The sequence below is a fragment of the Centrocercus urophasianus genome, unplaced genomic scaffold (assembly GCF_019232065.1).
Source record: "Centrocercus urophasianus isolate 14NV4802_14NV808 unplaced genomic scaffold, USGS_Curo_1.0 seq_14, whole genome shotgun sequence".
NCBI lineage: Eukaryota > Metazoa > Chordata > Aves > Galliformes > Phasianidae > Centrocercus > Centrocercus urophasianus.
The window spans coordinates 6307178-6326857 of record NW_024884586.1 but is presented as its reverse complement, the minus strand read 5'-3'; the positions used below and the strand labels follow the sequence as shown (position 1 = coordinate 6326857).

At 43.1% G+C, this 19680-nt stretch overlaps 1 protein-coding gene across 5 annotated transcripts in view; it reads right to left on the bottom strand.

Moving 5' to 3' along the window:
- Positions 1–19680, bottom strand: part of OSBPL5 (oxysterol binding protein like 5) — a 128574-nt gene that overhangs the window by 50462 nt on the left and 58432 nt on the right. For 4 of the 5 annotated variants that reach the window (XM_042813720.1, XM_042813717.1, XM_042813716.1 and 1 more), the window contains exons 2-3: positions 8776–8932; positions 2928–3001 (exon numbers count right to left, since the gene is read on the bottom strand). In XM_042813720.1, coding sequence (XP_042669654.1) covers positions 2928–3001; positions 8776–8911 — 210 coding nt within the window. In that variant the 5' untranslated portion in view covers positions 8912–8932. Of the gene's footprint in view, positions 1–2927; positions 3002–3116; positions 3173–8775; positions 8933–19680 lie in introns of those variants that run through there. The other variant, XM_042813718.1, reaches the window with a different exon arrangement.

The following is a 19680-nucleotide window of genomic DNA, read 5'->3' as shown; positions in this document are numbered from 1 at the left end:
ACGATGAACAAAGTAATCTAAGCTTTGTCCTGCCATACGTCATGTAACTGAGCATGTAACAACCACACTCCTACACAGTGATAATTTTAGACTTCATTGTGGCATTAGTGTGGGAATTAAAAGAGTGAGATACCACTGATAGCCAGCTTCAAGGTTTTTTTCTGATTGGTCCCCTAAAATAAACTGCAATTTTTTGTGGTCTCTGAGTGCATATTGAAAGATCCCAGCTGCTTTCCAGACAGTAGAATTAAAGAGTTAAGCATAGGAAGGGAAAAAAAAAAAAAAAAAAAAGAGAGAGAAGATGCAATGCTGCACCCTGCAATGAAAACAGTCTTAAAGGATGCTAACAATGGTGAATGAATGAGGCAAGTCATGAGAGAGAGGCTTTTCCTGGTTCTAGAGAATAGCTTCAAGGCTGCTCTGCAATTCTTTCACACCGCTCCATGAGCTCTGGGCACAAACCACATGGCTAAAGGGCTCTGAAAAATAGAAGATAGTATGAGCAGCAATCTGAAATAAATAGCCTTTTGTTGTTGTTCCTGTTAAAAGGTGATGAACAACACACAATGCAATGCGTAGCTGAACCGTACCATAAATTTGTTTTAATAAAAATTGAGCTGAAAAGCCACAACTGCCATTAAAAATATGTCTTACTAAGAACTATGCAAATATACTGTAAGGGAATGTTCCAGTATCAGATGTAAGGACAGGAGATGCTGCAGTAGACTCCCAGGCCATCTAAGAGCTCAAGCACAGTGCAGCGTGTTCAGAAGGCAAAGGTTTATAGAGGTTTTTATGGAATGTCCTGCTCAGTGCCTGCTAATATGGGAAACCTGCAGCCTGCTCCCATTGAAGAGTGTGGGTATGTGTGAAGCGTGGAACATCTTCCACGTCCCTGATGAAGATGGGACACAGAAACACAATTTATCTGCCTGGAGAAACACAAGAACTCCAGAACTCAACCAGTTTTCATTTCCTTCTCATTGCTGCGTGAAGAGAGTCAATGCGTTGTGGCATATTGAAATACCACTGCTGAAGGAATACTGATTTGCAACAAGGTCTGTTACATCCTCTGTGGCAAATGAAGGGTAACTATTGATGGCACAGATCTTTTACCTAGTACATTTACTTCTGAATCCATTAATTAAATCTGCACACCCTACTATTAGGTTTCTAAAAATCATTCCCTCCCAATAGTCAGGAATCTAAATATGACCTAATTAGCACAAACTTTTTCCATTGGTTAAAATAGGTGGAATCACTGTTTTTAAAGTGAAATGCCATGACAGATCCCTGACCTACAGCTCTGGACTTCTGGAAGTCAGGCTTCATTTTATAGACTTACAGCTGAGTGGACACAAAAAGTGAAATATCAAGCAGGTCAAAGATCACTTTGTCTAAAATTCTAATGTACAAGACATGTCACAACAGGGCCTCCCTGTTGTCACTAACACTGCAAAGCAAGGGAGAAGAGAAGATCCTTGGCTGGAAGAGAAGAACCAGGCAGTGCACAATAGACAAAGCAAAGTAATGTGGAGTGAGAGTGACAGGCAATGGCACACAAGTCCAGCAAGGCTGAAAGTCACTACAGCCAGCATCTGAATTCAACACTGGGTGCCTATGCAGACCTTTGAGGCAGGAAAGAGAAAGCTAGCTCTGGCCAATTCAGAAGTCAAACTTCTATTCAAACAACACCTCTGTCCTGTGGCAAGGCTGACCGATTTCAAATCAGAGATAAAAAGAAAATGTCCTCCTTTACATTCCTAATTCATTGTGAATTTAACACCATTTCTTCTAAGGCATGCAAAACATCTGTCCTCAAAACAACGCCCTGGATGCAACCTTTTGGCCCTACGCTTTCCCTGCAGCTGGGTTGCCATCAGGAACCTTCCTGGAAATGCAAAAGCAGGTTTGGTTTGCAGCTTGCCAGGGTCCAGCAAAAGCAGGGAAAATGCACATGAGCCCTTGCTGCACACTCCCGAAGCTCCTCCCATCACCATCTCCCCACACTGACTTCTGCTTGGGTATCCCTGTGAGCTCCAGACAAGCACACGCAAATGTGTTTGAAGATACTCTGTTCTGTATTATTAAAAATTGTTTGTCTCCAGATGCCTCTTTTGTGTTATATTTTCATTTTCGCTGGTGTCATTTGCATTTTATAGCTTCAAAGTTGAATAAATGGAGTTAAAAATTTATTAACAGGCCTTGCTTCTATTTCTAGTTACCCTCCAGAAACACGTTAGGGAGCTGCAACCGAAAAAGCCTGCACATGAATCTCAAAGCCAGATCTAATTTAAAGGTTGATGGCATCTTTACAGGAATTCAAAACCAGGCACTCAGCAACTCTAGATATAGAGTGAGGTTTTGAACACCAGAGTTCACACCAGAGTTTTTAGACCCAGTTCACCTCTCCATAAAAGAGTTGATGGACATGCCGTGCTCAGGAAAATTTGGTTAGTTTGTGTTCCTTTCTTTTTACACCAATTCTTAGAGCTTTTTCCCTGGATCTCAACGCACAGTTGCAGATGCTAGGCAACACATTAAATATTACAGCTTTATCTTCTAAAACAATTAAGCTTTATGATTGCTTTGCTTATCGAGAACAGCAGGAGACACCTCTGCTGACAAAATCAACCTTTCCACCTAATTATTCATATCTAAATACATCGTTAGATGAGGCTCAAATAAACAAGATTCTGTTGTGCAGGTGCTATCAAGTCAGAGGAAAACATAGGCTTCCCTATGACATCACAAGCATCCCAAAATATTCCTGTTTTCTTTCTCAAAACATTCACACTCAGCTCCTGCAGAAACAAAGGGAGCTGCTTTCTTTCCTGCCTCAAAAAAGAAGATAGTAAGCAGGATTAATACCTGAGCTAGAGAAAAAATGAAAGCAAGACCAGGGATGCAACCCTATCCAACAGTACCTTGCTAACTGAGTTTGGTGTCTGCGGAGTCTCATCCTTCAGCATCGATGGGCTGTTTCCTTCCACATCTTTTCCTGCAACAAAGAAATGGAATTCAGAAACAGAGAATTTCTGTGCAAAATCATGGTGACTTGCGGTCCTCAAAGGGCTACTGCTAATAGCAAGCAAGAGGAACAAAAGTAGGCGCACCCAGTTCACAGAGAGGGATATTGCAAGTCTTGAAATATCCTGGGTCCACATGCTTGGACTTTGTAACAAGTGTTGTTTAAAAGTCAAGGTTGCAAACATTAAGATAAACCAACATGATGTTTCAAAGTCCGGCAATTAAAGGCTGGATAATAACAGAAATAAGGTTGGTTGTGATCCTTAACCAGCTGCCCTGTGTGCCTATGTTATGATGAAGTCTTTGATTACATTACCACAGCCTGTGTTTCCTTATATTCCCCATGCTTCATTCAATGCAAATAACAAATGGAATTCAGTTAATAAGCAGCTGTTCAATACATTATTCTCCTTGGTCAGTATCCGGCAACTGCACCCAGATGCACTTGATAGCATGCTTTGTTGAGAAATAATAACCATGATCATAAAATATTACAGAAGACAGAAAAGCATCTAGTCATAATTAGTAGAATAAAACACTGCAGAAGACCCATGTCTTCAGACCAAATTAGTTGTTAAAATAAGAAACACATTCAGTTAACAAGTACTATTTACTAACTGTGATATTCCCATCATTGCAGAGAAATGTATTTTCCATTACCTAAAAATACTAAAATTGCATTGCATTACATTACATACTAGTATGAACATGTCTGGTCTTACTCTAAGCAATAAAATGTAACGATAAATTCTGTTCTTTTTGCCAACTGTAATCATGTATTTACAGTAAAAGAAAGCCTAGAGCTTCTATTTAATAGTCAAAAAATAGCATCTGATGAGGCTAGCTTTTTAGTGCCCAGGCAGTCATTGTTATTCAACTGCAATATAGTTCCCTCTGCAAGATCGTTAGCAATTGCAGCTCGGAACCAGCAAGACATTGACATGCAATCCATTCACAGCACACTGCAAACAAGGGAACTGTTAAAAATGTTTTTAAACATTGTGTGGGCAAGTCTTGGAAACAACACCAAATACAAAGCCAGCAAAGGAAAACTGATTCTCTTGAAGTCAAGCAGAAGTTGTCACAGATGTGGTAGAAGTCACTACATCTCCGGAAGCTTTTGGAGAAGCCTTATATGAAGCTAAGCAACGTTAGAAAAGCTAGCCATCAAAGTTTATTGACAAGTAAATATGCTCCTAGTCATGCTCTGCACTTCCATTATGGGACACGTTGGAGAACAAGAACATCCAGCTATAGCTGGGATTACATCTATGCTAGAAGGTCTCACCCATACAGAGACAGGACAAAAAACCTGCCCTTCCTACAGCCATTAACTGGCAGTTTGGCACATCAGCTTTACAATTAAAAACAGCTCTTAGGGACAGTTTTCCCCAGGAGAAGGTGTTCAACCTTCCACACAGTAGCTGAAGGTGCTGGGCCTTCAGACAGGCTTCTCATCCTGCTGCATGTGTCGCACTGTGCAACGTGCACACAGCCGTGCCCACGCAGAAAGCAGACATCCCCAGATCTTGGAGAATAGTGATGGCACATGCCCAGCCTACATGGGAACTGAAGCAGAGGCAGTACCTATGCCAGCATGCAGGAAGGCGGTGCAAGAAGAGGAACCTGCACCCCAACCTAGTTTCTCAACCATCACTTCTCCCCTTGCAACACTCAGCCCTAGATAAAGCACATGCAAATCTAAGGTGCTCAGGTGGGAGAAATTCCCCAGAGGTAGGATACATGCTTGCTGGTGCTGCCTGAACATGCAACACGTGCTGGACATGGATCAAGACTCTGTTTTTCTTTCTCTGATTACTCTCTTCTCTATATATTCTCCTGGATGGAGGCAGACATTAGAACAAACTCTCAAATCATGTAGCTACTGTACTTGTTTCCCATTAAGAGTTTTTTTCTGCTCATGTATGGGTAAGTAACACATGGCCTCAAAGTTCAAGTAAAATTAGTAGAAGTCAGCTGTCAGCTCCAAGGGAAAGGCATCTATTAACATAACATAATTCAAACCTATCTTTATTATATCTCATTTCTTCAATTAAGTTTAGCTCCAGGCTGGTACCCATACCAAAAATCTTGCACGCTTTTCCTTCTCTTAGTAATGCATGTAAAAGGATTTTGCACCTAAATAGGATTTTAGGCGCTACTGCGGTTCTGGACCCTCTATCTCATAGGACTTCATGAAAAGTGGGCACATGTAACTCTCAACTCTCAGTCATAGAGTTTACAAGGATTTGTAAGGTATATTTATAAAGCAGTATATATTCCAGCTTCTTATTTCAAATCCATTTGTCGTTTGACAATTGTGAGGAGAGAGAGCATGGCAGTTTTTTGGAGGAGAGCTCTCCCAGCTGTCTCAAGCAGTTTTGCTACAGCAGTGCGGAAGGAGAGAGCCCTTATTCAGAAAGAAAGCTTCACTGAAACCATGTGTGAGTTTCTCAGACACCCACATACATAGCTAAGTGCACAGAAAGCCCAAAAGGGAGTTCCACCCAGGGCATGACAGACATAGCTGTCTCGAGAAAATAAATAGGAAACCACATAAAAACATAAATGGAGCTCAACATTAACAGGCTACAGAAGCTGAAGTTCTTATCTCCCTGATCAAGAAAACCTAACGCTGGTGACAGAAATAGCACTGAGGCTCTTTTATCTTCAAGTGCTGGCAGCTAACATGGCATGCTAAGAAAGATCCTCCACAAAGTAGCCCAGTAGTATTGTGCCAAATAATAAACAGGATTCCAGGAAGGGAATCAACAATGCTTATGGAAAAAATGTTCAACACATTGCAAAAAAAACCTGCCAACACTCCAGTCTTATGGTTACAGAGTTGAGTTCCTGGTATCTTCCTTTATCTCATTACTGCCAGGCTTAGGAAAAATAAATACACAGTTCCTTTCCAGAAAAGTTACCGTTTCTTTTATTCTGCTTTCTGCTGTGCATCCATCCCATGGGTGCATTTGCCTTTCTTCTTTATAAAGCATCACACAATAAGCATAACTGATCAACGGTAAGATGAAGTAGAAGTACTGGGTTGTTGAGGAGTTGAAGATTAGCTCTGCACAGCATGAACTACTATTTTAATGGTTTTTTTGATAAAGTAACTAGGTAACTACAAGAGAAAATGTGGGATCTGCTGTGTGGTGAAACCATTGGGAATAAAATCGGCCCTGATGCCATGAATGTTACTGCAGCAAATGTCAGCCACGTGGCCCAATACGTATACCAGACTGAAATTCAATTCCACATGTCTATCACAGTAAAATTCCCATGTTCATTAAAGTGCAGCTCTTGAGATGCAGCTAGGCTCATCTGAACTTTTATTTAAAGGCTCCGTGGGTCCCAGCCTAGTCAAAAAGAAAGGCTCCCTAAAAGAGCTTTTAGCTTCTCTCCCAGTACATGTCCTTCCTTCTGAGCAAGAGAAGATTCTTTCTACTTACTGCTACATGAAAGAAAGACGTGGGCAAGGAACTCATATCTCCATACTTTGCAGACTTTCTAAAAAGAGAACGTTTTCTTCAAATTTCTTTTAGTTACCATAATTACTATCATTTCCATATGAAAGCAAGAGACAAAATGTCAGAAGTGTTATTTGAGATGGTGACCTCTGCTTTTCCATATGTTTCCTTTAAAAAAATTATCTCACTGTACGGAACCTCTGTGGCACATCTTGCCCGAGGTGTAAAGTCTGTCACTCTCATCTCACTGAATTATTTACTTGCACTCCTTGGTTGTTGCAGGGCTAATTCTAGGTGTTGGAGGACTGAGACCTGTGGCTCCAGCCACTTCACACTGCACTACAGTGTGGCAGGAGCTCACTGCACTCTGCTGCCCACACTGCCTGCAGCCCCTACCTGATACAGGCAGCCCCGACCTGATACAGCCAGCCCCTACCTGATACAGCCAGCCCTGCGCCTCTGTAAAGAGAACCACCAGGGCCAGACAGCACAACAAGAAAACCCACAAGAGCTCAAAACTTGTGTAAAACAAGAGAGAAAAGTGAGGGACAGAAATGTTGAATACAGCTCGTGGATGTAGGCTTGCAGCTTATCTGTAGTCATAACAGCATCCTTCAGAGGACATGGAGAAGGTGGGAGGGAAAGCAGCTAAACCTGGAAAGGAGTTAAAGAAGAACCCACCATGGGAAACGGCAACTGGATGTGAAGAATGATGGATATTTCTTATGGAAAACATTAGCAACACAAAGAGATGAAGCAGCTCTGATGAAGACTAGGGAAGAAGTGAAAGGAGTAAAAAATGTAAGGCTAGGCAAAAACCCAGACTCTGCAAGGAATCCCCTGGCTGAAGTGGCAGCTTTTATTTGTTTCATGGGGATATTCTCTTTTACAAATTCTTTGGCACATGTCCTTCCTTTCCATTACAGTGGGCTGCCTGCGTTGCTGACACCAGTGCTGGAGGTTACTCTAGCACTCAAGCCACTTGTTCTGCTGAGCCCAACACACTCTTTGAGCCAGCTGTCAGCAGGGTTCGAGGAGAAATGAGGTGACATGGGAAACTGAGGAAGTGATTAATCCCTCCATGATCAACTTTCCCTGGTGTCTGTAAGATTATTACAGCACTGAAATACCTCAGTGAGGAAATTGGTACCTTGTAATGTGTGAGATGGTAGGTGTCTCATTTTAAGTTTTCCATTAGACTACCAAGATTTTTTTTAAGCTTTCAGTGACCTCAACAGCAAGGATTAGTCAGCATTGTTCAAAATTGGTTCCTCACTGCCTTGAGACAGGCATCCAAAAATAGAAATACCTGCCAAGTCAGAAGCCTTCAAAACCTTTGCATTTAAAGATACTTAGCTCAGGAAACTCAGACCTGGCTTTGTTCTGCATCTGCAAAGCCCAGAGAGTCTGCCAGGTGCTACATCTACATAAGAACTAAAACCTTTCTACATGCTGTTTTCTTTCTCCAGATATCAGCTCACAAAGGTACTGTGAGATTTGATTATTTAGCACTGACATGACAACTGTGAATGACAGCTCTGTGAACTTGTGACTGTTCCCTGCAGCACTTGTGTACAGGCTGGAACAGAAGCATTATTTGCAGACTGCAGTCAAGTAAAGACCTGTATGTTTACTGTGAGCTAAAAATTCTCAAACAACAACGCGCGCCCTATTTCCTTCAAAAGGGTGCTCACAAAATCAAAGCACAAAAGACAGTCTGCCATTCACTGCAACACGTCAATATTCTTGGTGCTTGCAGTAATAATTTACAGAGCATTACCTACAAAAGCCCTCTTGTAATATGTATCCTGGACTCCAAATCTAAACAGGAAAACGTGCCATTAAACATTTGCAACAGGGCCCAGGAGATAGCTTAAAGGATTTCAGTGTTTAGGGTGAAACGAATGGAGTGCTCAGAGTGGAATTGCCAGAAAACACTACTAACACTAAACACTACTACTGAAACGTGAGGCCATGCTGTACTCAGATGGTTGCAAACATCAACTCTGACGTCCTCTGCTCCCACTGAACACCATGGCAGCAAAGCAGCACCATGAAAACAGCACTGGATGGGATCCATTGATACCCACGTTGCAAGAACAGCTTCTCTCACTCTCACATCAACTCATTTCTCTTTGTTTCCTGGCAGAGTGCTAAAAACAGTCTACTTCAGTCAAGCACCTGAGGTTCTGCACTGAGTTTTACATGTGCTGGAAAAGCAGTATGATAAACAAGACACAGCACATCTTGCACTGACACAGGAGAAATCTACCTGGACTGAGTGGATAGATGTCATTGTCGGCCCCGAAGAACAGATTGCGCGTCAGCTTGCGAGGATCAACCTTCTGAGGGGTGGATGAAGCTGGGCAGAGGGAGAACCTGCGACGAAGAAAGTTCTCCTCCTTCATGGCATGAGCTGTCGGGGTTTTCTGAAAAGGAAAGATAGAAATAACAGTTAATTTCAAGACATGGAAAATCAAAGTTTCACACGCAGATGACTCCACTGCTTCAAAGTTCCTTAATCCCAAGTAGATCTTTTTATAGAGTGCCAAAAAGCTATGAAGGGGGAGAAAAAGTGATATTAGTTTGTGGCTATAATTACTGATTTGCTGACTCTCATTATTTGCAAACTGCAAGGAAACAAGACTACTCTGTGGTGAATCCAGGCAGCAGAATATCCTCTTCTATACAAAGATCTATGTTCAGTAATGGCTTCTTTCAGAGTCAACTCTGTGTACGGCAGCTCAATTTCCTCTTTTCTATTTGTTTTTAAGACTCTTTCATAAAACTAACTCTGTCAGTGTTAGCACCAGCTCTGCAAAAGTTAGCACTTCATCCAAGCTGTATGAAGGACAACCAGATGCACTGGCTTCAGGTAGCAGCAAGAGATGTGTTAGGGAATTGGAACAGAATAGCTAGTGTCGCTTCTGTCCTTATTTACTATTACAGCACCTATAAATCATTTCAGTTTACTTTAAAATGACATATCAGCATATCAGTAAGATAAACTTGGCTGCTCTGCAAGGGTAGAGGACAGCATTTGCCTCCTTCAAAGCCTCCATGCATGCCTGCAAAAGAGCCGGGTGGTACGGGGCTCTTTACCACCACTTGGCTGATGCATTAGACTATCCTGACTGAAATTAAAGGATTCTTTTGTAGCCATCCAACAAGCAGCTCTTTCTTAGCCCTTACAAACAGATATTATGACTGCTGCCTTCCTGAGTTACAAGCGCTACTCTCTCCCCATGAGCAGTCAGAGGAAATGCAGTGAGAAGTGCTAACCCAGCCTTTGGGCTGGCACTGCAAAACACCATGTCTGCTCCCTCCCTGTGGGATTTGCTGTGTAAAGGAAAACCCTTTGAGATGGGATACATTTCCTGAAAAAAGTCTCCAAGCTTTCCTGTCTACTTTTAGGCTACTGGGTAAGCGTAGCAGAGAAAGCGATGCAGAGCCATGGGGTGGTTCATGAAGGCAGGACCAGGGCAAAGTATCTCAGTATGCACGAGGTATCTTACACAGCACCAGGCTGAGCCTGTGCAGTGCTCTTAAGATACAGTCCCACAAATGCGTTGCCACCTCCATCCTTGCACAGTTGATGTGAGATGTTTCAGATTCAGCAGCACACAGCCACGCAACGGAACTCTTGGTGGAAGCACTGTATGTGAATGCCAGGATGCTGTGTACCTGAGAGGGTTGATAAGAGCATAGCAACCCTTTGCTCAGCATGCCAGTGCAAAGCTGTGCTGCTGATGTGTAATGGCAGCTGGGTAGCTCAGTTGCTTAACATTTGGCATTGTAAATAAAGTTTGTTTGCACAGATACCACAGTGAGCAGGTTTATGGGAGAGCAGAATTAAAGATAACCTAAATCACAAAAAGAGAGAAGAGGAAAACACAGCCAGTTACATGCATCAAAGCAAAATATTTAAAAATAATCCAGATCTAAACAGCTGGGTTTGGAATGCTAACACTGAGCTATTTTCTTGCCCTTGTTCCAGAAAGGCCATCTCAACTCTCTGCCTCTGGTGTTGCTCATAAGTGGCTTAGAGGAAAACCAGAACTGTGAGAGTCTCCCCAGAACGCAGCCATCTGGCAAGACGATGCCAATCACACAGGAAGGCAGCAGGCACAGGTCCATACAGTGGAGAGCAGGCTGGGGAACGAGTAACCAGCAAAAAGCATCCCTGCAGCACTTAAACACAGCTCTCACAGTGGAGAATTCCCAATACAGAACTGAAGTGGCAGCAGCAGCATCCCTCTATCACACAGCCATGTAAGTGAAGAACTGACAGCCAGCCCGTGCTGCTGTCAACAGCAAAGCTGCCCTCAACACCAGAGCAAAAGCAGGCTGTACATCAGACTGCACATACAAATGTAAGTCCTTTCTGCTTCTAGATTTACCATGCAGAGATGCGACAGATGCTCCACAGAAACCCTTTGTTGTATGGGGGCTCAGAGAAGGCAGAGAAGGAAAAAATCAAAATTGAGTAAGAACTGCAGTAGGCCTAAAACTGCCCTCACGTAACCAAATCCCTTGTGTAACCCAAAGCAACAAATTTCATCCGTGCTTTGCATTCCCTCCAAATCTGGCAGATGAGACAGCCAACACATAATCCAGGAGCAAAAAAGATCTTCATTTTAGTTCCTGCAAGAATTTAGCTGGCTGTTAGTCTTGCTAGATTTAAAGTCCTGGAGTTTGCAGTGCAGGTCATTTCTGGTTTTCTTTTCTGTGGTCCTGAGGATAAAACTAAAGGAAAGGGGAGAATATGGAGAGCTAGTGAACACGCTGACTGTCAAGATTGGCCCTTTTGTGCTGACAGCTCGTGAAACAGTAAATGTACTAATAAATGTGAGCTACTCACTGGAGCTTAGATAGGAATAAATAATTCAGTAGAGAGAAATAAACTTCTAGCTAACCCTGTCTTTGAGACTACTTTATCTTCTATGGAACTGAGTGCTCTCTCACTAAGTTTAAAGATGACATCAAGTTGATGGGAAGTGTCAATCTGCCTGAGGGTAGGAAGGCCCTACAGAGGGATGTGGTCAGGTGATCAATGAACTGAGGTCAGTGGGATGAAGTTCAACAAAACCATTTGCCAGGTCCTGCACTTTGGTCACAACAGCCCCAGGTAATGCTACAGACTTGGGGCACAGTAGCTGGAAAGCTGCATGGACAAAAAGGATCTGGGGACGTTGGTCAGTGCTCAGCTGAACGTGAGCCAGCAGCGTGCACAGGCGGCCAGGAAGGCCAATGGCATCCTGGCTTATATCACAATAGTGTTGCTAGCAAGAGAAGATAAGCAATCATCCCTCTTTACTCAGAACTGGTGAGGTCACACCTTGAGTTAAGCATTGTTTCAGGCCTCTCACTACAAGAAAAACATTGAAGTGAGTCCAGAGAAGGGCAAAGAAGCTGTGAAGGGTCTGGAGCACAGGTCTTATGGGGAGCAGCTGAGAGAACTGGGATTGTTTAGTCTGGAGAAGAAGAGGCTCAGGGGTGACCTTATTGCTCTCTACAGCGACCTGACAGGAGGCTGTGTCAAGGAGGGGGTCAGCCTCTTCTCCTGTGTAACTAGCAATAGGACCAGAGGGAATGGCCTCAAGTTGCACCAGGGGAGGTTCAGGTTGGATATGAGAAAGATTCTCTTTTCAGAAAGAGTGTTCAAGCATTGGAACAGGTTGCCAGGGATGTGATGGAGACTCTGTCCCTGAAGTGTTGAAGGAAAGGGTAGATGTAGTACTTCGTGACATGGTTTAGTGGGGCAATATTGGTGGCAGAAAGATGGTTGGGCTGGATGATCCTAAAGGTCTTTTCCAACCTCAATGATTCTATGATCCTTTAAACCAAGTAATACAGAAGATGGAAAGCCTGCTACCATGAAACACCGGACAATGAAAGAGGTGAACTTAAAAGTGAGTGGTATGGCCTAACAGGACTTTTGCTCAAAGGCAGATTCAGTACAGTCCAGGCAAGAGCAACGTGGCAAGAGTTATTTCCCCAGAAAACCACATAGCTGCAATTAAAGTGACTGGGAACTGCCACTGTCCCCCCTTCCAACACTAGCCTGGTTTTGGGCAAAGGCTGTGACTCCACAGCTACAGATACACCAAAGCAGAGATGCCTTGTATGTGGTTGCACTGCATTTTAAGCCCTTTGTCCTTGTTGGGAAGACAGTGTTGGCCTTTAGCAACAGACCCAAGGCTCCAGGGATGGAATTTTCCTGCACCCATCTTTAAATTTTTTAAGTTGCTAATATATAATTACTACGCAGCTAAACACTGTGCAGAGATGATCCTGCCCCTATACTCTGCAAACTGGTGAGTAGGTTGGTTTGCTTACTCTCATCTTCAGCATCTTAAAATAGATTGGAAATATGCTCTATAAATAGTTAATTAGGGGTTTGAGTACTCTCAAGAATGCTGTGCTGTTTAGGGGGATTCTTAATTTATTCAAGACGTGCTTCAAGCAACCTCCTCTTTTTGTGGTCACTAAATATTTCCCAGAAATCAAATTAAATCACATTTTGTATTCACAGCAGCCACTCACTCCAAAATCTGCATCAATAAGGAAAACTAAATCTAAAGATATTGACATTTCCTGATTCAATTAACCCTGAGGAGGTAAAATTTTCATGAATGAAAACAGAAGGAAAATTGTTGGCAGATACATTTCAGGCTATTATAGTCCCCACTATTCAAATAGTGGGGAAAAATAGCAGCGCGGCTTTTCAGTTAGGGTTAATTATTTGTTCTGCAGCTGAAGAACTCCCAGTCGGTTCAGAAAGTCTGTGAAGCCTTTTGGGAAGCTATTCATAAAATACCTATTTATAAGTTAGGTAACTAGAAAACCAACCCCCTTCCTTACAGTTAAATAAAAGCTGGTGAAAACTCGTGTAAGCACTTTTCTTTAAGAAAGCTGCACTAGTTAGGGCAAACATGGATGTTGGGCTCATGCTGAATGTTTTGGGCTGTCACGATGCTAGCTGGAACCTGAACATGTGAAGTTTCATTAAGTGCCATCTACTTCCCAGCGCTTTTGAGGTCAGCTATTTTGATGCTGTGTTCCAAGGGGAAGGCTGCTCAACAGTGGTGGGCTTAGTATGTTCCTATTAGACCACAGCCAGCTCTACCAAGTGTCAGGCAAATCTCACTCTAATCCTTCCAATGCTTTGGATGCAGTAAAATGCTGCTCTGCAAGGAGTGTTCCAACAGCCAAGCTTGAAGGACATTGCTCAGCTGGATGATAGGCCCAAGATGGAAAATAAAACCATGCAGGTTGCTGAAGACACATATTTGCAAACTATGGGACTGAGCTATGGAAAATTAGATTCAGAGACTGCATTATTAAGATTACATGCAACACTAAGGATTTTTCTCAGCTGCTTTGGCTCAGCAGTGTGCTTAGTTCATCCTTACAAACTGTGTTCATATATTTGAACAGCCTTAAAGCTGCCTCCCATGCTATTTTTATGGAAGATCCCTACCTGATCCCCCCTCAACAATCTGCTCTTGTTCTCTCTCAGGACAGAGGAACAATCTCTTTCCAAATGCCTTCTGCTTCTCTGCCCACCATTTCTTGCGTTGGGCAGCGAAAATGTAATAAACAGGAGACAAAAGAATTTTTTCCTTAATTCTTCATAAGACATCTTGATTAATGTTTCTTTCATATACACTAGTCAAAACACCTGTGACTTTAGACACACCAGGGGCACACATACTTAAGTATCCCACAACTGATGTTCCACTGTGGTGTGTATGATGTACGAAGGCCACAAGCAGCACAACTAGAGGTGAAACAGGGAACAGTATGCTATTCCAGACCATTCATTTGGGGGATCTCAGGACAAAGACAGTGGAAGGTAGAGTCAAAAAGTATAAAACACATTTTACATGTACGAAAACCTCATTTTCAGAATCACCTGTTTGTATAAATACCTCCTGCATATAAACACTGGCCCATCACTACAGCCATGTTGTGTCTGGGAGAGAAAGACTGCAATCTTACAGCTTAGAAATGGGGTCTGTGTCTTGCAGTAAATACTACATACAGTCCCCATGTGTTTTCAAATAGTCATGACTTACTCTGTAAACATGCTACAGTTTACTTCAGAGTAAGAAGATCATTAAGTGTATCTTTGAAATGGATGCATAATGATCCACCTCCTTTGACCTTGAACTGTAAAGCGATTGTTATGCTGAAGGCTATTAATTTAACACAGCATATTAAATTTCCTACTAGCACTCATGGGCCTCTCCTGACTTAGCAATTCCACTTGGCTATCTCCTTGCTAACTGCAGAAATCCTGTCTCATTTGCTGTACCTACAAAATGTATAACCACATGCATCTATCAGTGCTTTTTGCACAACACACACTTGCAGGAAGTTCCAGTAAGGATCTTCTTTGAAACAAGCCCAGGAGCCGGACCTCTGCCTCCGAATTTCTGTGTTACTTAGGAATGTTTTATATTTATTCAAACTAAAGTTTCATATAGATGATAAGACTCTAGTGGTTATCACCACTGCTTCTTGGTAAGGAATTTAAGAAGAACTAAAGAAGTTGCTGTAGATGTGTCTTCTTCAAAACGATGGTATTTGTGCTTGAGTAGAGCAATGTGAATAAACAGTAAGGCTACAGATGTTATCTGAGAACTCAAGGCAGCAGTACCACGCCAAAATCTGTACCAGCACAGCTGAACTGGTGTCTATAACTGAATACGCGTGTCCAAATGTTGATGCAAGCAGATACAAGACACAATCACACCTTTACCTGCAACACAGACCAAGAATCACTGCAGCGAGGGTTGCCCTGGTGGACAAATACTGGCCTCAGACCAGGGGAAACAGAAAGAGGGACAGTGCCAGTGCTGAGGGGAAGTGTGGCACCAAGTACATGGCAACACATTTGTTTAGTTGCTTCAGCTACAACTCTTGGAGGTTTAAGGCCATGAGAAGAACTCTTGGCCTAGGATAAATGTGCAGCTAAGTTATTTGCAAGCAGGTCACATCTTCAAGGTCAATTCTTGTCCTGATATTTTTCTTTTAAATGAACATATTAAAAAGCATCATTACAGCTTCACATTGCTATCTACGTTGCAAAATGAGATAATACTCCCCTTTAATGGAAGGATTCTACTTCAAGATTTAATGACATTTAAAAGAAACCAAGTCTATTGCAAGCCTCTCTGATGGCTTTCTATGATAGCCACCTCTGCTTTTATTTTATTAAATCTAGAAAAGACTGTGTCTTTGGGGCTATGCTTCCCCCACACAATTGCTAGGAAATACCAAGCTAATTTTAAGACCTCTTTTCATGCTTGATAGTGTCTTCCTGACAGTACTCTCTTGTTGTGAAATATTGCTCCCTTGTAACAAGGCAAATCAGACAAGGCAAATCCCAAGTCCTTTTGAGCTGTTTTCAGATTCATGCTAAGAAAGTAACTTCAGTATGGCAGAAAGGCACAACTATTCTCCACCCAATTACTCCAACTGCAAACCCCCTACAGTTGATCTGTCTCTTGTATTCCTGAATAACAGCCTAGCAAAGGGGAAACAACTGCTTCCCATGGCATGCTGCTCCAGTTGCAGAATTTTCCACTGCTTGAGTTTACTGTTTCCCCATCAGATCCAAATGGGTGCTGTAAACCTCTGGAGCCTTCACCAGGAGGGCTGAATAAACAACACAGAAGAAATTCTAAGGAAGTGCATCTATTTTTGCAAAGCTCCTCACATGCCCCCTTTGAGTTTTTCATGCTTCTGGGCGCTGTGGCATACCAAGATGTGTTGTACAGTGGTTTAAATTTAGTATCCACCTATGTTTCCTCTGATGCAGCCGCTCTCCCTGAAATTCCAAAGGAAATTAATACACTGTGTATTTTTTGCATAAACTTCACTGTTTCTCAGAGATGAGAGCATCAAGCTCTTCCTTTGACAGTAGTTAATATACAGCGCTGCAATTATTCTGGTCCTAGATTTTTAATTAAAAATCTCTGTGGGAGGAAGGAAACTAGACAACTGACAAAGAGCATTTAGGGTGGAATTTACACTGTGTTAAACAAGCCCAGAGAACTCAAACTGTGCACAGGCCAATGCAGTAAGCACAAAGAAATCCACACTCAGTTCTCAAGATGTCAGCCTTTCCATGCCTACCCCTGTTTGTCCTTCTCTATCACCTTAGCTGAGACTTTGCTGGTGAAAACAAGCAGCTGGGATAAACTCTTTGCAGTGTTACTTTCCTTTGATGTAACTGGAATAAGAGATGGGTGAATCAACATGATGTGGAAATTTAACCATGCATATCATAGCATCATGGAATCATTTGAGTTGGAAGGACCCTTAAAGGCCATCTAGCCCAGCTCCCCTGCAATGAACAGGGACACCTACAGCTACGTCAGGGGCTTAGAGCCCCCTCCAACCTGACCTTCAGTGTCTCTAGGGATGAGGCATCCACCATCTCTCTGAGCAACCTTTACCAATGCTTCACTACCCTCATCATAAAAAAACTTTTTCTTACATCCAATCTAAATCTCCCCTCTCTTAGTTTGAAACCATTTCCCCTCGTTCTTTCACAACAGCCACTTCTAAAGAGTCTGTTCCTCTTTGTTCTTATAGCCACCATTTAGATACCGGAAGGCTGCTAACAGGTTTCCCTAGAGTCTTTTCTGCTCCGTGCTGAACTCTCCCAGCTCAGAGTTCTCTCTCTAAGCTCATTCAGCCTGTCCTGGTAGGAGAGGTGCTCCATCCCTCGGATCATTTTTGTGGCTCTCTTCTTGACACGCTCCAGCAGGTCCATGTGTCTCCTGCACTGAAGACTCCACATCTGGATGCAGTACCCAGGTGAGGTCTCAGCATCACAGAGCAGAGGGACAGGATCACCTAATTCCCTCACCCTGCTGGCCACGCTTCTTTTGATACAGCCCCAGATACAGTTTTTCTGACAGTGATTATTCCTGTATCAACACTGTTGCCCCCACTACCATTTGCAGTTGCATGTATGCCCAGCAGAAGTCAGACAGCAGCTGTTTATGAAAATTACCAGCCAGAAACTGAAGCCCTGGAGAGTCCCAGTAAGCAAGCAGTTTGTAAGAGCACCCAATACATACCAGCAACAATTATTTGGAAATGCCTAATAGAAAAGATTTGGGATACCTTCTTCTCCTATTGCTTTTCTGTTATAGTAACAAGTGGCAGTGACACTCCTTGAAAGACCAAGCATGATCCAGCTCCTCACCTCATGGACAGCAAACCTGACAATGCAGCTCTTGACAAAAAACAACAAATCTGAAAGCCACGTAACACAGAAGAAGGACTCTATACTAACACCAGTTTTTTGTCATGGAATGTAAGAATCCAAGCAAGATTAAGCCAAAGTAGAACAAAACAATGCTGCCAAGCTACAAGAACTCTTTTACACAAGAAATGAAAGCAGAAAACTCTGGGGAGGCTGGGGAGAGAAGGGGGGGAGTGAGAAGCAGCTCTGCCTAGATTGCTGAAGGTGTCACAGCTGGGGAGGCTACAAGCTAGCCACACAGCACACTGCAACATGAAGATCTACACCAGCTCCAGCAATGACACACAGGAAGGAGGAGAGGGCAAGGGAGGATGCAGAGAACAAGGGGCTCCTGCAGAACCACATCTATAGATCGCACTGACCTTCCACAGCTCCTGCTGGAAATGTAAAGCTGGCTTTAAACAACAACAAAAAGAAGATCTGTACCTCCCAAACAAAAGCACACAGAAGGTAGATTGGTCCTTACCATCCAGATTGCCCGCGGCCAAAGGGAAACCAAACACAATGCAGCTGATTCACTCCATTTTCTTTATCACAGTGTAGGAGCAGCCAGCCAATGCTTTCCAATACAGACCACAGCAATTCATCACCAAGAGACAGGAGTCGCAGGAAACGCTCCCATTATCTCTGCTACAGAAAGGAAGCAGCAAGGAGAACAGCTAAATGTGACAGACAGATTTTATGAGACCAGACGTGGGCCATGCTCTGGGCTGAGCAACTCATCTTTTCCATACCAGAAAAAAAGTAATCAGTTTCAGCTGCATGGTCTGACACATCAGGAATCAGAGCTGCTGCACTGCGACTTTTCCAGGGAAAGAAACAGAGATAAATGAAAATATTTCATAGTAACCATGCTGTGCCAGATCCCTGAGCTGTATAAATCAGGGAAGTTCTGTAGCTTCCACGGATTGATGCTGGCACAGGTGTGAGTGCAGGGCTGGGCATTCAGTAAGTGAAGAAAAAGCCATCTCCAGCCCACAGTGCTTTAAGGAAGAGGTGGTAGAGAAATAGAGCCAGCTCATAGTGCTTTCTGGCAATCGTAGAAATAAATTGCTTCCCCTGCCTCAGATTGAACTGGATTTTGTCTCAAGCAGCTGCTGAGGCCCAAGTACATTTGCTATGGAAAACTGACCACACCAGCTATTGCCTGAGTGAAACACAGAAAACTAAACAGTGTCACATTTTACACTTTCTCCTCGATCAAGTTGGCTCCTTCAGCATTTTCTCAGCAAAATTAATCTCCCACTGCAGTCAACCCTTCGTCTTTAAGGGGATGTAGAAATGCTGCTATTAATGACTTCTCTCCTGTGCAGCTCACAGTGCATAACTGAAGACATCAGTGGTGTGATTGCAGTGAGAACAATGGGGCTTTTAAAATGAATAGTTTTACGTCTAAAAGTGGATGTGATGAAACAATTAAAAAGTGATTTCCAAAACTGCTCACCAAACTGTCCTGACTGCAAGCCTCACTGCCAAGAATGGCCAGCAAGGGCTTGTCTGAAGCTGATGGCTGCCTCTGATGCTGGTCTCTTTGAGGAGAAAGATCAGCTGTTGACAGCGCAGGGCTCCTACCCAATGCAAACAGAGCATGCAAGAACTGCAAGTCTGCCCAGGGAGAGAAGTAATTGAAACCAGCAAAAGGACTGTCACAGATCACTTTCCTTCTAGAAAGAAGCAGCAAAGACCAGGGTGAGCTGGATGCTAGGTTGGGTTACATTCCAGCTGGGGATTTACCCAAGTTCAGCTGCTTGCTTTTCACGACCACACGCCAGTTTTTCTGCCTGCTGCCTGTCTGTGGCATCTCAGTGGTTCTGGTCAGGGCTGCGCGACCTGGCTACAGCCCCAGCTGCTCACTGAACGTCCTTTGGTGCCACTGCCCAAGTGACAGGA